The sequence below is a fragment of the Pelodiscus sinensis genome, chromosome 8 (genome assembly GCF_049634645.1).
Source record: "Pelodiscus sinensis isolate JC-2024 chromosome 8, ASM4963464v1, whole genome shotgun sequence".
Classification (NCBI taxonomy): domain Eukaryota; kingdom Metazoa; phylum Chordata; order Testudines; family Trionychidae; genus Pelodiscus; species Pelodiscus sinensis.
Genome location: NC_134718.1, coordinates 39,830,129 through 39,848,692, shown reverse-complemented (window position 1 = coordinate 39,848,692; position 18,564 = coordinate 39,830,129). Strand labels below are relative to the sequence as shown.

General features: G+C 43.7%; 1 protein-coding gene across 2 annotated transcripts in view; it reads right to left on the bottom strand.

The window, feature by feature from the left end:
* Window positions 1-17,461, bottom strand: part of KIF20B (kinesin family member 20B) — a 110,619-nt gene extending 93,158 nt beyond the window's left edge. For both annotated transcript variants that reach the window (XM_075935117.1, XM_075935118.1), the window contains exons 1-7: window positions 17,132-17,461; window positions 10,299-10,455; window positions 9,381-9,467; window positions 9,122-9,241; window positions 8,762-8,900; window positions 5,311-5,495; window positions 2,593-2,647 (exon numbers count right to left, since the gene is read on the bottom strand). In XM_075935117.1, the coding sequence (XP_075791232.1) occupies window positions 2,593-2,647; window positions 5,311-5,495; window positions 8,762-8,900; window positions 9,122-9,241; window positions 9,381-9,467; window positions 10,299-10,454 (742 nt within the window). In that variant the 5' untranslated portion in view covers window position 10,455; window positions 17,132-17,461. The remainder of the gene's footprint in view (window positions 1-2,592; window positions 2,648-5,310; window positions 5,496-8,761; window positions 8,901-9,121; window positions 9,242-9,380; window positions 9,468-10,298; window positions 10,456-17,131) is intronic.
* Between the last annotated feature and the right edge of the window lie 1,103 nt (window positions 17,462-18,564).

Genomic DNA, 18,564 nt, shown 5'->3' with positions numbered 1-18,564 from the left:
CGGTCTCGCATGATATTCTTATTGATAAACTAGGAAAATATAACTTAGATATGCACCCACCTTATCATGGCCCTAATTGGCTGGATAATCTTAGTCAGAGTTGTTGTTAACGGTGCTAAATCCTGCTGGAAAGAGATAACAAGTGGAGTTCCACAAGGGTCTGTTTTGGGATCCATACTGTTCAATATCTTCATCAATGATGTAGATATTGGGATAGAGAGTACGCTTATTAAGTTTGCAGATGATACCAAACTGGGTGGGGTTGCAACTTCTTTGGAGGATAGGAACATAATTCAAAATGACCTTAGCAAGTTAGAGAAATGGTCAGAGGTAAACAGGATGAAGTTTAATAAAGAGAAATGCAAAGTGCTCCACTTAGGAAGGAACAATCAGTTCCATACATACAAGATGGGAAGCGACTGTCTAGGAAGAAGCATGGCGGAAAGGGATCTAGGGGTCATAGTGGACCACAAGTTGAATATGAGTCAATAGTGTGATGCTGTTGCAAAAAAAGCAAATATGATTCTAGGTTGTATCAACAGGTGTGTTGTAAGCAAAACTCGTGAAGTCATTCTTCCGCTCTACTCTGCACTAATTAGGCCTCAGCTGGAGTACTGTGTCCAGTTCTGGGCGCCACATTTCAAGAAAGATGTGGAGAAATTGGAAAGGGTACAGAGCAGAGCTACAAGAATGATTAAAGGTTTAGAGAACATGACCTATGAAGCCAGGCTTCATGAACTGGGCTTGTTTAGTTTGGAAAAAAGAAGATTAAGGGGGGACATGATAGCAGTTTTCAAATATCTAAAAGGGTGTCACAAGGAGGAAGGAGAAAATTTGTTCCTCTTGGTTTCTGAGGACAGGACAAGGAGTAATGGGCTTAAAGTGCAGCAAGGGAGGTTTAGATTGGACATTAGGAAAAAATTCCTAACTGTCAGGGTGGTCAAATATTGGAATAAATTACCAAGGGAGGTGGTGGAATCTCCCTCTCTGGAGATACTTAAGAACAGGTTAGATAGACATCTGTCAGGGATGGTGTAGATGGAAATTGGTCCTGCCTTGAGGGTGGGGGGGCTGGACTCTATGACCTCTCGAGATCCCTTCCAGTCCTATGATTCTATAATTTTTTCAATCTTCCATTTAAAAAAAAACCAGAATATTATTATACAGACATAGGGACTAAATTAGCTGTTACCACTTGGACAGATCTTGGCGTCATTGTGGATAGTTCTCTGAAAACTTCCACTCAGGAATAGAGAATAAGACAGAGAATATCTTATTTCCTCTATATAAATCCATGGTATACCCACACCTTGAATAAAGCATACAGACGTGGGTACCTCATCTCAAAGATGATATTGTGGCACTGGAAAAAGTTCAAAAAAGGGCAATAATAATTATTAGGGGATTGGAACGGCTGGGAAGAGTTGCAAGTGCTTTGGAAGATAGGGTCATAATTCAGAATCATCTGGGTAATCCGGATAAATTGTCGGAGATAAATAGGATGAGGCTTAATAAGGAGAAATGCAAAGTTCCTTCCACTTGGCAACAGTTTCACACATACATAATGGGAAACGACTTTCTAGGAAGGAATACTGCAGAAAAGGATCTAACTCGAACTCAGATTAAACAGGAGTCAACAGTGTGACACTTGCAAAAAAGCAAACATGATTCTGGGATGCATTAACAGGAGTGTTGTGAGCAAGACACAAAAATAACTCTTCCACTCTACTCCGATTAGGCCTCAATTGGAGTACTGTGTCCTGTTCTGGGCACCACATTTCAGGAAAGATGTGGAAAACTGGAGAAGATCCAGAGAAGAGCAACAAAAATGATTAATGGTTAGAAAACATGACTTAAAAATGGAAGATTGAAAAAACTGAGTTTGTTTGGAAAAGAGAAGACTTGAGAGAGGATATGATAGTCGTTTTCAAATACCTAAAAGAGTGTCAAGGATGGGGGGGGGGGGGAAATTATTCTCCTTAACCTGATAATAGGACAAGAAGCAATGGGCTTAATTTGCAGCAAGGGAGGTTTAGGTTGAGCAGTGGGATAAACTTTCTAATTGTCAGGGTAGTTAAGCATTGAAACAAATTGCCCAGGGAGGCTGTGGAATCTCCATCATTGGAGATATTTAAGAGCTAGATAGATACGCATCTACCAAGGATGATCTAGGTTGCTTGGTCCTGCGGTGAAGGCAGGGGACTGGTCTTGATGATCTCTCGAAGTCCCTTCCAGTTCTAGTGGTCTATGATTTTAATAGTACTACCACTAGCAGGGCAAATTTCCCCTTTGACAACCACATCCTATTCTGCAATCTCCCTTAAATCAGACCTAGATAAGAACTACAGTCTTTGTAGCAATTTTATCTTTGGCTTCTGCCAAACCTATCAGTTGGAGTAGTTTGTGCCATGACACCCATCTGCAAAAAACTAATTTAGACCCATTTGTTTCTCATCCCAATGAGCAGCTGTTCAATGACAAACACTTTCAATTACTAGACACATTGGCTCAAAGTGCATCACTGATCTAGAGAATGATCCCCAGTCTCTTAAAGTGAGGGCAAGAATTAAGTAGTTTTAATATAGAACATACCTTCAGATGATTCTGAAGTTTTGCTGTAATTATTAATGCTGTTTTGAGAGTCTACCTATACAAAGACAAAAGAAACAACAAAAGAGTTTTTCTTAATTTTCTGTTTTTATTATGTCATGGTCAACATAATAATTAAGGTATTCAAACAGATCATTTTTGTAACATAATACTACTGACTACAAAAGGCCAGTCAACTTCACCAACAGTTCCCGTCCCCTTTCACCCCTTCTCTACCTACGGTACATCGATGACATCGTTATGATCTATTGTGACTATTTTCTTCCACTATTTGATCTGAGGAAGTGGGTCTGGCCCACGAAAGCTCATCATCTAATAAACCATCTTGTTAGTCTTTAAAGTGCTACATTGTCCTGCATTTTGCTTCAGCTACCCCAGACTAACACAGCTACATTTCTATCAGTACACCAACATAAGTTTATTGGCCACATGAAGTTTCCTGTGGCTGTTCACGTCACAAGACTAGATAATAGCATCAAATTTCTAACAGACATCTTTGTCAAACTAACATGCTTGGAACAGCAACAAAAAAGAATGTTCACGTAAAAAGCTTAGCTAGCTAGTTGTGTCACATATGCCATTAAGAGGCCATGCTAAAAAGTCTTTTTTTAATTTCAGCTTGAAACAAAAACATTAAGATTCCAAAGACTATGGGGTACTATTTTTTTACTAAACTTATATTTCTAAATTAAAGGAAAAGGAATTTTTACTGCTAATATTTTCAAGCATTTGTATACTTTCAATATCCAGGTTTTTTTTTTTAAACACACACACACACACACACACACACACACAGTATGCCTGCAAATAGCAGAGATGGAATTCATCTACCAAGAATCATAAACAAGTAAAGTGCACCTTCAGAAGAAATTGTATTAAAAGTCAGGTTCTTTATAGGGAAACAATGCCCATGACAAGATGAGATTCCCATCAACTGATTCATGCAATAGCCACAAAATCCAAGTGATTATGTCACTGAAACGTCAACGATAAATTTTATTTTTATGCACAACAGGCAAAATCCTGGCCCTACAGACATAAATTAGGGCTGTTGACCAGTTACTGGTATACTTACTGGTTAACTGGCCCTTACCAGTTAACTCTGGGGCCGACAGGTCAGGTAGCGGGTTAAGATTGTTAAATAGTTAAGCACTATTGTTTGACTGGTTAACCATTTTAACATCCCTAACATAAAATGGATGTTTCTACTGACTTCAGTGGGGCCAAGATTCAACCACTAAGCATGGATTACAAGCCTACTCAGACTATTCTACTTTCTCTCCTTCACCAACCTTTCTACCCAGTTAATTGCTCCCAACCCAGATTAAAAACAAAAACATATGAACATTTCTAAAGTATTCAAAATTTGTTAGGTGCAGACTGACATATAGGCACCCATAAAGATAGACATCTTTAAAATGCAATTACAAGTTTCTAATGCACAGAAACCTAGCTGGAATCTTGAGAGTACCTTTCTCATCTCATTAAAAGCTCAGAAGCACTAGACTGTTTAAATTATGTAGATTTTTCACTTAGAGTATGTCTAGACTACAGGGTTTTGTCAACAAAAGTGGTCTGGTTGACAAAAACTATACCTGCGTCTACACTACTGCCGAGTTCTGTTGACATAACGTCGACAGAACTCGGCAGTTTTGTCGATGGTGGTAAACCTCATTCTACAAGGAATAACGCCTTGTGTTGACAGAGTTCTGTCAACAGAAGGCGTTATTGCATCTACGCTGTCCTTTGTATCTACACTCATGTAGACAAAACGGCTTGCTTTATCGACAGAACTGGCTCTAGTCTAGTCGACAAAGCCTCTGTTGACAAAAGCCTGTAGTCTAGACATACCCTTAGTCTATAGATTGTGCACTGTATAAGATACCTCTTAGTTTATTTAAAAAAAAAAAAAATCTACGCTTAAAATACTGTTCCTTAATTGCAGTGGCTCTATTCCAGAGCATTTTTATCAGAGGTAATTTTACATCTCCTTCAACTTTGCAACACTGTAAAGTTCCTGTATAGTATTAGATATAATTGCACATTTCACAAATCATACACAGGGTACAAAGAAGTAGTTTAATTAAATATGGGAAACTGACTCCACTGCCAGAGCCAAAAACCTGTTTGCTATCCATAGAGTCTAGACCGACACCATATTGGCCAACCCAGAATCTTAGTGGAAGAAACATCCATTCAGTATACAGTGGCAGTCAAAAAAAGCAAGCAATGTTGGGAAGCATTAAGAAAGGAATAGATAAAACAGAAAATATCCTATTATATTGCCGCTATGTAAATCCATAGTACACCCATGTCTTGAATACTGTGGGCAGATGTGGTCATCCCAGCTCAAAAAGAAGATATACCAGAAATGGAAATGGTTCAGAAAAGGGCAACAAAAATTATTAGGGGTATGGAACACCTTCCGTATGAGGAGGGGTAAATAACACTGGGACTTTTCAGTCTGGAAAAGATGATTAAGCTGATCACAGAGTTATATAAAAACATGAATGCCATGGGGAAAGTAAAATAGTGTTAGTACCACCTGCTCAAAACGCAAAAACTAGGGGTTCACCAAATGAAATAAATAGGCAACAGGTTTAAATATTTTTCCAACCAACTCTCAATCAACAGTCAATATACACACCGCAGTGTATATACACAGAATATACGTGTGATATACCAGAGGGTTTTTTGTACCTCTTTCATTAGACGAAGCACTGAATTTTTAACAGCAATTTCGTCTCTCGCTTGTTCTTTAGTCAGCCGTATGTAATCTCTACATCGAATGGGTTTGAAATCCATTTCTGGATACAGTTTGCCATGAATGTTTTTAAACAACATATTCATAGTTCTTGGCAGAATACCAACATCATCTTCTGTCCCTGTAATCAAGATACAAGATCTATATTAAGGCCCTGCATGCTCTTGGAAAGCAAGACATTGATGAATACATTAAACTCTCATGTGGCCCTTCAGGTAGTAGAAAGGAAGGATGAGTCATTCCCTCTCACATGCCATCATGACTGCGTATTAAATACCTTTGTAGTCCTCACATGCAGCCCTCAGGTAACAGGTTTCACTCCCCTGAAGCTCACCATCTGGGTTGCTATCCCCAACAAGTCCAATTGTATTAGGCACTTGCAAAATGCCTGGCCAATAGACTGACCAGGGACAGATTAAAGCAACTCAAACTTTTTCAAGATAGAAAAATTATGTGTGTCAGACTATCTTCAGATGGATAAAAAGGTTAAGACAGTGGTAACCAACCAGTTGATTGGGATCTACTGGTAGATCTTGGGGCCTCTGATGGGATCCTAACTTGTTTGGCCAACAGGTTATCAAGCCCAGCATTTCAGCTGCTCCCCACAGACTGTTGCGCATCTCCTGCCCTTTGCTTTGGAGCTGACCCCTCAGGAGCCTCTGCTTTCTATGCAGGGCAGGAGAGGGGAAGGAGGGTGCTTATGTTAAGATGCCCCCTCTCCTACGCTGTATCCTATTTCCACAGAGCAGAGAGGGGGCAGGACTTGAGATGGAGTTTGGGAGTGGTGCAGGGCCAGAACAGAGATGAGCCTGCCACTGTACCACCCAAGAGCCACCTGAGGTAAGCAGGGTCTATCTGGTGCCCACATCCCAAAACACTACCCCAGTCATGAACCCCGTCCTACATCTTAAGCCTCTGCCCTAGCCCTGAGCACCTCTGCATCCAAACATCCTCCCAGAGCCTGCACCTACAATCTCCTCTGGACCCCAACTGCCTGTCCCAAATCCCTTAATCCAAGACCAGAGCCTGCACCTCAAATCCTCTGCCCCAGACTGGTGAAGTGAGGGAGGGTGGGGAGGAAGTGAGGATGGAGTGAGCAGGGGCGGGGTCTCGGAGAAAGGGCACAAAGGAGGGGAGGCAAAAATATTTGGGTTTGAGGTAGATCTCGGATTGCACTTAAATTCAAAAAGTGATCTTGGGCTTAAAAAGGTTGGAGAGCACTGGGTTAAGAGAAAGAATGGTTACTTACCTTGTAACTGTTATTCTTCCAGAGCCCTTAACACTAACAGTACTTAACACTAAGGAAACAGCACTTAGCAACTAATTAGGAACAGATAAAGCCAAACTGATCAACAGGAACAAAAGAATTTAAAGAGGAGTTAACTCCTGAAGGGCACTTGTCACTTAAGAGCAAGAACATATTCCAGTGACCTTCAGGAGCAGAACTGGGGGGTGGAGGACCAGCAGAGGTATATGGTGGCCAGTATACCAGTGCCACTCCAGAGGGATCCCCTGCTGGCTCAACAGGTGCTGCTAAGGGAAACATTTCCGACGACATGTGCACGCTATGTGCACATACCTACATGGAATGGACATGAGCAAGCACTCGAACAAAAGAATTTACATATATGGTCTTGCACCTTATCCTTTCCTTAGAAATTTATGGTTCCACTTAACCCAGATCCTCTCCCTCCTACCCACAACCCCATCCTTTTCCTCAGGCAGACAGACTGCCCTCCTGCATTCTCCACCTGTGTCTCACTAGAAGCATCTATGTGCCAAGTGCTGCTGGTGACCCCACAATTCAAAAATTAGCAAACTTTTTATGGTCCTTTTGATCTCTAGACTCTGGCACGGAAAATACAATTGTATCTTTTTGCTGGTGCCTGGAAAGGGCTTTCCCCCCACTTGATTGCCCTCCCATTATTCCCTTAAAGTTGTTCATCCCGAGAGATCTTCTAACTATTAGGGATGGTAAAAATCATGTATTAGGGTACCGTTTAACCACTGAAAATCTCAGCAACTACACAGCTGCCCACAGTGAAGTCTCCTCCCCAGGAGTGGAGCCACCAGTCCTTGCCCACCCACTTATCGGATAAATGGTTAGTCATTTACACTCAAACATCCCTACTAACTATAGTTTTTTTTTTCCTGCTTGCTCTTCCTAACCAAGCTTTTCAATTGATTCTGTGTTGTCACACAGAATCAAGCAGGCAAACCAAATTACATATCACTGCAGCTATTTCTGTTGTTCTCCACATATGCCTTTGGGCATGATCATTCAGAGATTAGTGGGGATGATCATGTAATCCAGTAACCGAAGAGAGAAAATAGGACCATAATATTAACTATCAAACTAAGGACATCTGGGGTCACAGCATCTTTTACTTACCTGCCCAAGGAGGGAGGCTTACCCACTATAGCCCCTTTCCTAATACATTTGCTAAGTGCTGCGTGTAAAGGTGAAGTGCGCTGCCTCCGGACAGAAGATACTTAAAGACAGTGCTTTTTTTGTGATGGTACTGCCCAGTACGCAGTACCGGCACCTCCAGTCAGAACTCAACAACTTTTCCCCTGGAATACTGGCATATTTTTTTTTAACAAAACAAAACCAAAACCAAAACCAAAACGCGCACTGCTTAAAGACGTGATCTCTGGGGCAATTGGTCTAAGTCTCAAACTGTAACACTTGTGTCACAATCTGACTAACAGAGTCTTTGCTCAGAAAACTCTAATTAGAGCAAAATGCAAGGATTCATGTGTGCTGGCAAAGCACTCTAGAAGACATTTTACTCCACTTATCTGCATTATTGTTTCTCACCCCGTCTTCCACAAGCACTTGGCATTCATGACCTCTAACTAAAAGGCACTCTATAGTATTAGAATTCTTAAAATTTAGAAGCTTGAACACACAGGATATGTCTACACTTGAACTCTCTTTCGAAAGAGGGATGCAAATGAAGACATTTGAAATTGCAAATGAAGCTGGGATTTAAATATCTCCAGCTTCATTTGCATAATTGCGTTATAGCGCTATTTCGAAATAGCGCTATTTTGAAATAACAGATGCTGTTAAGACACGGTTATTTTGAGAGTAACCCCTCTCTCAAAATAACCCTTAATTCCTCAGACAAGGAAGTTTACCAGTTATTTCGAGAGAAGGGTTCTCTCTCAAAATGTCTTAACAGCGTCTGTTATTTCGAAATGGCGCTATTTTGAAATAGCACTATAACGTAAATATAAAAATGAAGCACGGGATATTTAAATATCGGCTTCATTTGCCATTTCGAATGTTTTCATTCAAATCCCTCTCTCAAAAGAGGGTGCAAGTGTAGACATACCCACAGATTTTTATAAATTCATGGTTCAAAAAAGTGTTAATAGTACCTTGAAATGTGTAGGTTTTTCCAGCATTTGTCACACCATAAGTGAATATAAGACGATTATGTCCCTCCAAGAAGTCCTGTACTGGCTGTTTCACAGTACCGTCAAAGAACTCTTCCTGAGTTGTTTCAGGTCCAAATACCTAAGTATTAGCAAGAAGGAGTTTATATGGCCTTCATTTGTTTTTAAAAAGGACCAAGGCAGGGGAAGAGAGCTGAAGAAATTTACATCTAGGAATTTTTCCATCAGCTAAATGTATGAAACATTTCCAGTTTTAAAAGAATTTTTAAAAAGTTGTTATGGCAAGATTTAACAAGTCTTCACACTGCAAAATGATTTTTTTTATTATTATTATCTGCTTACTCGTGAAAAAGTGAATTTCTGCACCATCTGCCCTACATTTTTTTCACTCAACCGACAGATCATGGAATTCTTAGGGCCTTTCAATATAATGCTAGTTGAGTCTTGAATAGAAACACAGTCCTGAAAAGGAAGAAAAAAGGGGGGGAGGAGGAGAGAGAGTTTAAGTTTAAAGAGAAAGTGTACATTTGTATCTTAACAAAAAAAGTTTTGTAAAGAGAACATAATATACAATGAAAGCATAATACACAAAGACACACACCTGAGATTCATTTTCTTTTTCAGATGGTGTGAAAGGCTTAATACGAAGGCAAACTTGTATATGTTCCTTGGAATTCAAACTGTTCCTCTAAAAATAAAATTAAAAAAGACACACCTTCAATTAATAGCATTGGTCATATTCTTAGCTTGATAATTAACAAAGTAGGTTATTAAATACTAATTATTTCAGGCTGCCCACACATGCACACACTAGAATTCATAGAAGTGCTTTGGCCTTCCTAGAAATTCACCTTAATTTCCTTATAAGATATTTAGAACCACTTCTTGTGGCATACAAGCTATGCTATTCAGTTTAGGCCAAGTTGTAATTGAAACTAAAGGCCACTAGCATACAAAGGATCGTATGGGAATGATCTCCTGCCATGCTCTAGTAATGCAGAAATTGACTGTAGATTCTGTCAACATTTCCTGAACATTATTGTTTGTAATTATTGCTTTGTGTTCATATCAAAAGTACAGAGCAAAAAGATGTTGTCATCTATATAGAGTGTAACAAAGTAGAACTTCACAATAAGCTGAAAAACAAATAGGCCACAAGCAATACATATGTACAGATGTCTATGAATTTCTCTGCCTCTGGTGACATTAGTTAGCCGCTTATAATACATTTTCTTTTTCAGATGCTGTGAAAGGCCTAATACGAAGGAATACTTATAATTAAAGTATTTTTCTGATAAACTTAAATCACAAACTTCACAATAATAAGATGGTGAAGGTACAAATAGAGGAATACATTGTTATAGTAATTAATTACTATTACACATTATTATAGCATCTAATTTAAAAGTTCTCCCTCTTATTTATACAGCTTGCTTTATCATTAAAAGAAACAGGACATATAGATGTTTCATTGTTCAAATAATTTAAATTAACAAAGTAGACTGTTCATCATCATCACCTGGCTTATATCCAAGAATGAAGAAACCAGGGAAAATTCATCTGAGAGGTCTGCTCTGAGGTCCTCAACATTTATTGGCCCACTTCTTGGAGGCAGCTCAACACTAGCGATATAGGATGGTCTTACAATTGTTGCTTTACCTACAACTGGTTCCATTCTGCAAAAATAAAGCAAACAATTTAAATAGCATGGCATGCCTAAAGACATGAAAAACCAACCTAATACAAATTTATATTTTTAGAATGTTAACCAGTAAGCATCACCCTTAACCAGCAATGCTTACTAGGTCTAGTTAACTGCAGTGGCTGGTACATAGGGGCTGGTTATGTTACTTCTGTTGCCCACCCATTGGCCCTTTACATGCTCCCCCCTCACTGTCCTCTCCCTGCTGTGCCCCTTCACACCCTTGCTGCTCTTCCATATCCTGCTCTTTCCCCAAAAGACTGCATCCCAGCACTGTGCAGAGAACCAGCTCCTGACCAGATCATTCAGTTCACCAACAGCCTACCAATACACCATGGCTATGTCTAGACTGGCATGATTTTCCACAAAAGCTTTTAATGGAAAAGTTTTTCTGTTAAAACCATTTGCGGAAAAGAGCGTCTAGATTGGCACGAACGCTTTTCCGCAAAAGCACTTTTTGCAGAAAAGCGTCCGTGCCAATCTACACACGGTTTTGCACAAGAAAGCCCCGATCGCCATTTTCGCCATCAGGGCTTTTTTGCACAAAACAATACTGCGTTGTCTACACTGGTCCTCTTGCACAAAAGCATTTGCAAAGAGGGCTTTTGCTCGAACCGGAGCAGCATAGCATTTCCACAAGAACACTGACAATCTTACATGAGATCGTCAGTGTTCTTGCGGAAATTCAAGCAGCCAGTGTAGACAGCTGGCAAGTTTTTCCGCAAAAGCTGCTTCTGCAGAAAAACTTGCCAGTCTAGACGCAGTCCATGAGTACTACAACTTTTCTCTGCCCCTCAGCCAAACTCTGGAGTGATGGTAAGGAAGCTATTTCCAATCTGCTTGAGCCCTGCCCCCGCAGGCTCCACAACTGTCCACTTCCCTTCCTCTCCGAGTGAGGGGATCAGTCCCCTTCATATGCTGCTCCTGCCCTAAGTCCTGTCCCCAGGCAGTGCAGGGCTGCTCTGTGCCCTAGACACCTTCTCCTACTGCGCCACCTCTCTGGCTCCATTCACTGACCATGTTCTCGTGTGAACCCTCACAGAAATCTAGTGAGAGGTGGCCCATGACTCTGCATGCTTCCCACGTTGCCTCAAGACTGTGCCAGGTATGAGGTGAGGTGGGTCCATCCTAGGGGCCCAGCCTGGCATGAGGGCGGAGAGCCCTGGACAAGGAGAGTTGGGTGCATGGGAGTGAGTTTGTGCATCACCTCTCCCCATGCAAACCTTCAAGACTCCAGGCATAAAATGGTAAATACTTAAACTATTCAATATTTCTTTTTAGAGGGGCTCAGTCAACTTAAAAGTTAACTTGAATGTTTGTACTACACAGTTCTGATTGACTGCCATTTAACTTACTTGAATAGGAATTATTTTACCAGGCATCCCATATTCAGCCTAGGGAAATATGGTCACCCTAATACAATGGTCTCCAACTTTTTTATTCCTAAGAGCATTTTTTAAATGTCAGAGTAACTCAGAATAGGGATGTTAAATTTTTATTAATCAGCTAATGAAGTAATCATTGGAATTTCCATCAATTAGCCAATAAGAGGGGTGCTCACTATCCCTTTGAAACATACAAGAGCTGCCCATGGCTCTTGTACATTTCAAAGGAAGAGGTGCAGCTGGGAACTCATGCAAGAGAGGACTGAAGCAGTCCCCGCTCATGCCATTTCCCCCACTGAGACTCTACCCCCCCCCCCCCACGGAACCGGCTTTTAAGCCAACTCCCCCCAGCATCAGCTCCTGCTCCCCTCCCCCTTGGTGCCTCTGATACAGAGGCAGCAAGGGAGGGGGACAGGGGGAACTAGTCAAGTAGTGACTCAACTACCCAATAAGCCTAGTCCCCAAGCCCCACCCTCCCACTCCATTGCCCCCTTTCTCTATCACTTGGCTCTCCCTTACCCTCACTCACTTTCACTGGACTGGGACAGGGAGTAAGGGCCAGGACCAAGAGATCTGGGAGCAGAAGGCCATGAGATGTGCAAACTCTGGGAGGGAATTTGGGTGCAGAAGAGGACTTCTGCCTACATCCCAACATGGTTCCAGCCAGGAGTGCAGATTACTGTCACCGGAAGGGAGCACCAAGCTGGACCGAGTGTTGGGGTCAGATAAGGGTGTGGGGTGCTGTGCAAACTCCCAGGCCAAGGAGAATACCCCTGAATGCTTGTTGGAAGCACTGCCTTTCCTCCTTGTTGCCTTTCCTCCTTCAGTGCATCCTATCATGTGGCATAGCTGCCTCTCAGGCTGGAGTCCCAAGGGAAAAGCCTGTGTGGGCAGGCATATCTCAGGGCTTGGTGGAGTTTGCTTGACCACAAGCCCTGTAACAAGGTGGTCCGGGCAGTTACCTAACTGTCTGTGCTCCTAGCTGAGGCAGCATCTTCTCAATGCTCACAGGCACCAGCCCCAACTCCCCTTGGAGTTGGTTAGCTGACTTGTTATAATCCACCCCATCATACACTCTAGTACTCTCTGCTGAATGCACAAGGGCAATTCATACAAGCAGCCTTGCCTCTCCTCATTAGGCTGTGGGGGGCCATACTCAGAAAAATGCCTTCTTGCTGGCCAGATCCACTCCTTGCCACAGCAGCTAAACCAGGGGTGCCCAAACTTTTTTCAAAGAGGGCCAGATTTGATGAAGTGAACATGCGTGAGGGCCGACCATTTTGCCTGACATTCTTTGAACCATTAAAATTAAATGCAAATTAACTATTTTATGCAAAGTTTATTGCAAACGGCATACTTTTCATTTCGTCACATGGATGACAAATCTAAACAGATGTTAAATCACTCTGCCTTTCATATCTGAAGGCCAGATGAAAAAAAAATCCAGGAAGCTGAAATATATGTCAGGAACATTGTAAAGTACATTACATATTATTGGTAATAAAGGTTGTCTGTCAACTTTTAAGTTAAAAAAATATGAACAGGAACATAACACCAAGTATACATGTTGTGTCCAAATATATTTATAACTGATTTAGACCAACTGACATTAACTGAGATTTTACAATGTATTCATCTCAATACATATGGATTCGTTGGGGGCCATAAAAGATAGATATTGCCAAATTACCTGGGGGGCCGTATTAAACCAGAACACGGGCCGCAATTGGCCCGCGGGCCGGACTTTGGACATGCCTGCGCTAAACCAACTCCCTCATCAGATCCCAATTTATCTTCTCCCCTCCTCTACCCCACCAAACTCCAGCAGTCTTCCTGAACAAGATCACTTGTAGGTAGGCATAAGGATGTAAAATCCTGCTTAATTAGTTAACTGGAGTGACAGCCCTGAGCTGTGACCATGGTTTAATGTTCACAGCATAGAGCCTACCAGACTTTCTTGTCGATTTTATAAATGCCTCAGGCTCAAGAGAAGCTCACAGCTGAATCTATGAAATCGACAAGGAAGGCTTGAAGGTTCCCTGTTGTAGGGGGGGGTCAAAGCTTGGGCTGTCACTGTAGGGTGGAGAGCAGGGGTTTCGGCTGTGTGAGCCCCATACCCAGCTGTGAGCTTTTGGGGAGAGAGGGACTGTGATTCAGATACCAGCCATAATTTCATAGTAGGTAGCCTACCAGTCTTGTCAATTTCACAGCTCCAACTGCGAGCCTGGTATGGCAGAGCAGCACTATGAAACTGACAAGAATGACAGCCAACCGCCAATGTCAATAATGAATTGTTTATATCAGTAGTTCTCAACCTATTGATCATTGCGGACAGCAGGTTGAGAACCACAATGCCCTCCCCCACATTTCATTTTAGACCCCTAAGACTCCTCCAGAGTTGGACCAGGAGCAGAGCTCCATATACAGACCAGGTGTCAGAGACCCAGAGCCTTCCCCACCAGGCAGCCCAGACCCCACCAGACATTTTTTAGTGCTCACATCTGGGCCACAACTGTGCGCTGAGCCACATGCAGCCCAACATTCGAGAGTGTTACATGGACACTGTAAAAGCGACGAGGAGTCCTGTGGCACCTTATAGACTAACTACATGGTAGTGTTACATGGACACTGTGACATCCTAACTACACGAACATAAGTGCTACACTTCTCATGGAGGTGTAGCAAGTATGTCAATACAGCAGGACACTTATACTAGCAAGAGCAAGGCTGCAGTGTAGACACTGACATAAGGGGTTGATGTAAGCTGCCTTACATGAACCTAACTCTGCATTGTAAATCAAGCCTCAGTATTCCTCATCCACCTACCTGTAAAACACAAATAATACTTGCCCAGCTTTGTAAGGGGTTTCAAGAGCTACAGACTGAGGGTACATCTAGACTACACGCCTCTGTCACCAGAGGCATGTAGATTAGGCTACCCGACATAGGAAAATGAAGGAGGCATACCTGAGAGGTCAACAAATGCCTTTGATGTCGACCCCCGCGCGTCCAGACTACCTCACTATGCTGACAAACAGCTGATCGGCACAGTGTGGCAGCCATTTAAATTAAATGAAGCGGCAATTATTATTATTTAAATCGCTGCTTCATTTTCCTATGTCAGGTAGCCTAATCTACGTGCCTCTGGTGACAGAGGCATGTAGTCTAGACGTACCCAAAGCGAGCTATGCAAGATTCATGGTCAATTTCTGCCCCAATTTCTACCTGTTCAGTACTAACTATGTGAGAAGAGGTTTGCATGGAGCTTAAGTCTGGGCAGAATTTGACTCAAAGTATTATTAGGGCTTCAACAACATACACAACACATACTAACCTAAAAACTGAATCTACTACCAGAATGAAATATACCTGTGCTGTGACAGTCTCAAAGCCACGTCCACTGCAATTTTAAGGATAAAGAGTGCACAACTATTGAATAAAACAGTATTCTATTTAATTGACAGTTAGCTGGTAATAGATGTTACCTATGGATCTCTTTTTTGACCTAGATATTAAAAGCTTTAACAGTCTCAAAATTATGCTCTCACATCATCTACATTTGTTAGTTTGGACACAAACTAGTGTGCCTTAAACTTAATTAGTAGCTTAAGATAGGAACTCTGTGTGGCTGTAGGACAGGGGCCTTCAACCTTTTTCTTTTGTAGGCTTCCCACAACATGTTGTAAAAATGCCATGCCCCCCCCCCCCCCCCCCCCCGTCTCCAATGGCACAACTACTCCTGCCTTGGAGAGCAGCAAATAGGGCAATTGCCTGTGGTTCCACACAAGTAGCCCTGCAAAGCTAATTGAATCCTAAACTGATAGTGTCAAAACCAAAGACTGTGAATGGCTAGCCAACTACAAAAGAAGTTTCTCAACTCTTGGTATTCACACCTCCACATCAGCTGCTAGAAGTGGGCCTCATCGCCCTGACTGATTTGACCATGTTATCTCTAACCCTACTCTTCATGGAACTTTTTTCTTATGCCCGTATATTAATACCTGCCTCTGGAATTTCCACTGTGTGCATCTGACAAAGTGGGTCTTTGCCCATGAAAGCTTATGCTCCAATACGTGTGTTAGTCTATAACAGGGGTGTCCAAACTTTTTTCAAAGAGGGCCAGATTTGATGAAGTGAACATGCGTGAGGGCCGACCATTTTGCCTGACATTCTTTGAACCATTAAAATTAAATGCAAATTAACTATTTTATGCAAAGTTTATTGCAAATGGCATACTTTTCATTTTGTCACATGGATGACAAATCTAAACAGGTGTTAATCACTCTGCCTTTCATATCTGAAGGCCAGATGAAAAAAAAAAATCCAGGAAGCTGAAATATATGTCAGGAACATTGTAAAGTACATTACATATTATTGGTAATAAAGGTTGTCTGTCAACTTTTAAGTTCAAAAAATATGAACAGGAACATAACACCAAGTATACATGTTGTGTCCAAATATATTTATAACTGAATTAGACCAACTGACATGAACTGAGATTTTACAATGTATTCATCTCAATACATATGGATTCGTTGGGGGCCATAAAAGATAGATATTGCCAAATTACCCGGGGGGGCCGTATTAAACCGGAACACCGGCCGCAATTGGCCCGCGGGCCAGACTTTGGACATGCCTGCTCTATAAGATGCCCTGGGACTTCTCGTTGTTCTTACAGATTCAGACTAACACAGCTCTGATACTTGAGCCCAAGAAGAGTAAGCCCCTTTCCCCCTATTTAACCTCAGTAAGGACCATTGGTGAATGGCTATTTTTCCACTGACACAGTGTTTCCAACGGGATAGCCTTGATAATAATCGAAACCAGGCCTAATCCCCAGTGCAGAAGAGGCCTTCTCTCCCTGGGCACACTTGGCTGGAAGCTGAGCTTAGGGAGAGCCATGGTTACTTTCTGCAAATAAACGCGTGAAGCCTGCGGACGAAACGGCACTTAGAACCCGGGAAGCTACAGGCTACGGACAGGTGGGTTTCCCCACAATTGCTGTCCCAGGATCCCACCACAATAACCCGGCCAGGCCCACACGAAGACGGGTCGAGGACCCATCCTCCGCCAGCAGAGTTCAAACTACAGGCGTGCACAGGCCAAGCAGGCAACAACAAAAGACCAGCCCCGGGTAAACTGCCGCCGCAACTCGCTACCTTGCCCCTGCAGCCGCAGCGCCCCGAGCCCCGCGCCTCCCCGAGCGCCTCCGCAACTTGGCTCGCGAGCCCTAAGCCAGGGCCGAGCCCCGCGGCGCGCACTCACCTGCCGGACCCCCGCCTGCCCTCGCTCTCTCTACCGGCAACAGCGCCTCAGCCGCGGTCCCTTTTCAAATCCACCCAATGGCGGCGCTCTGCCGCACGGCACCATGGGAGCAGGAGGGGCGGGTGGGGGCCTACGCGCGGCTGAGGGGAAGTGGCGCGTCTGCGCCTGGGGCGTCCAGTGGCCGGTGGGCTGCGGGAGGCTGCCGGGTCCGCTCCTTGCTCCGGCCTCTGCGGAGCCCTCGGCTCCTCCGCCGGGAGGAATTTAGCCTGGTTGGCCGCCCGGCGCGGGGATGGGGAGGAGATGCGGCCTCGCATGGGAAGGGAAGGCTCCCTCTGCTGGAGAGCGCTGAGCGGGGCAGCCTGGCTCGCTAGGCGCTCGCGGGGCGGGGAACAGGGGGCCAGTTATTTGTGAGGGCGGGAGGTGACCGTATTTCCCATCACAAGGAGTCCTGAGCCACCTCGAAGACTAACAGGTTTGTTTGGGGCTCCCCTTTCCTGACCCCTTGGTCAGATGCGGGTTGTGGAACTAACAGAGGCGGGGAGATACACACGCAGCACTAGCACCATTGCGTCCAGCACACTGGCCACTAGTCACATGTAGTCATGTGGCCAGCTGAGTGTGGCTAGATGGCTTGAACAATGTGACTATTTGGCTGGTTGAGTGTGGCAGTTTACTATAGTTTAGCAGGAGCCACTATGTGCATTGACCATATCTCCCAGTTTTGCTGGGTCTGTCCCGAATTTAAGTGCTCTGTCCCAGTGCCCTATCAAGTAGGGAAATGTACCGGAAAGCCCTACCGGATCCAGCTAGAAATGGCACCACACTTTCCCTCCCCTGCTGGGACAGCCTCACAGACGCTAGTGCAGCTTCCTGGGTGCTTTGCCACTGGGCAGCCTGGGCTGCTTCCGGTGGTGTGCAGTATCCAGGTTGGATTGGAAGCTGGAGCCCGGAGCATTCTCTGAGCTTCAGTGTGGTATACAATGATGCCCGGGAACCCCCTGCCAGCCTCTGCCCCACCACAGCACACACGCCCCCCTCCTCCAGTGGGATGCCTCTGCCACACACAGTCCAATCCAGTTGTGCTGCCTCCTCCTCTGTTCCCAGGTAGCTACTTGCTCTTTATACAGCGAATGCTGCGGAGGGCACCAGGTGGGTCCAAGAGCGTGACTTGTGCAGCTGCCACTTGACTCCAACTGGAACTGGGGCCACCCATGGTACTATTTTTAATGCCATGGTCCCGGTCCCCACAGGCGGCCCTGGTTCCAGCTGGAGTCAAGCGGCAGCTGCATGAGGGGCGCTCTTAGACTCACCTGCCCTCACCCCTGCAGAATTTCAGCCAGGGCAGCTGCACCACAATGGGCCTCGTGCAGCTGCTGCTTAACTCCAGCTGGAGCTGAGGCCAACCATGATAATATTTTTAATACCACAGTCCC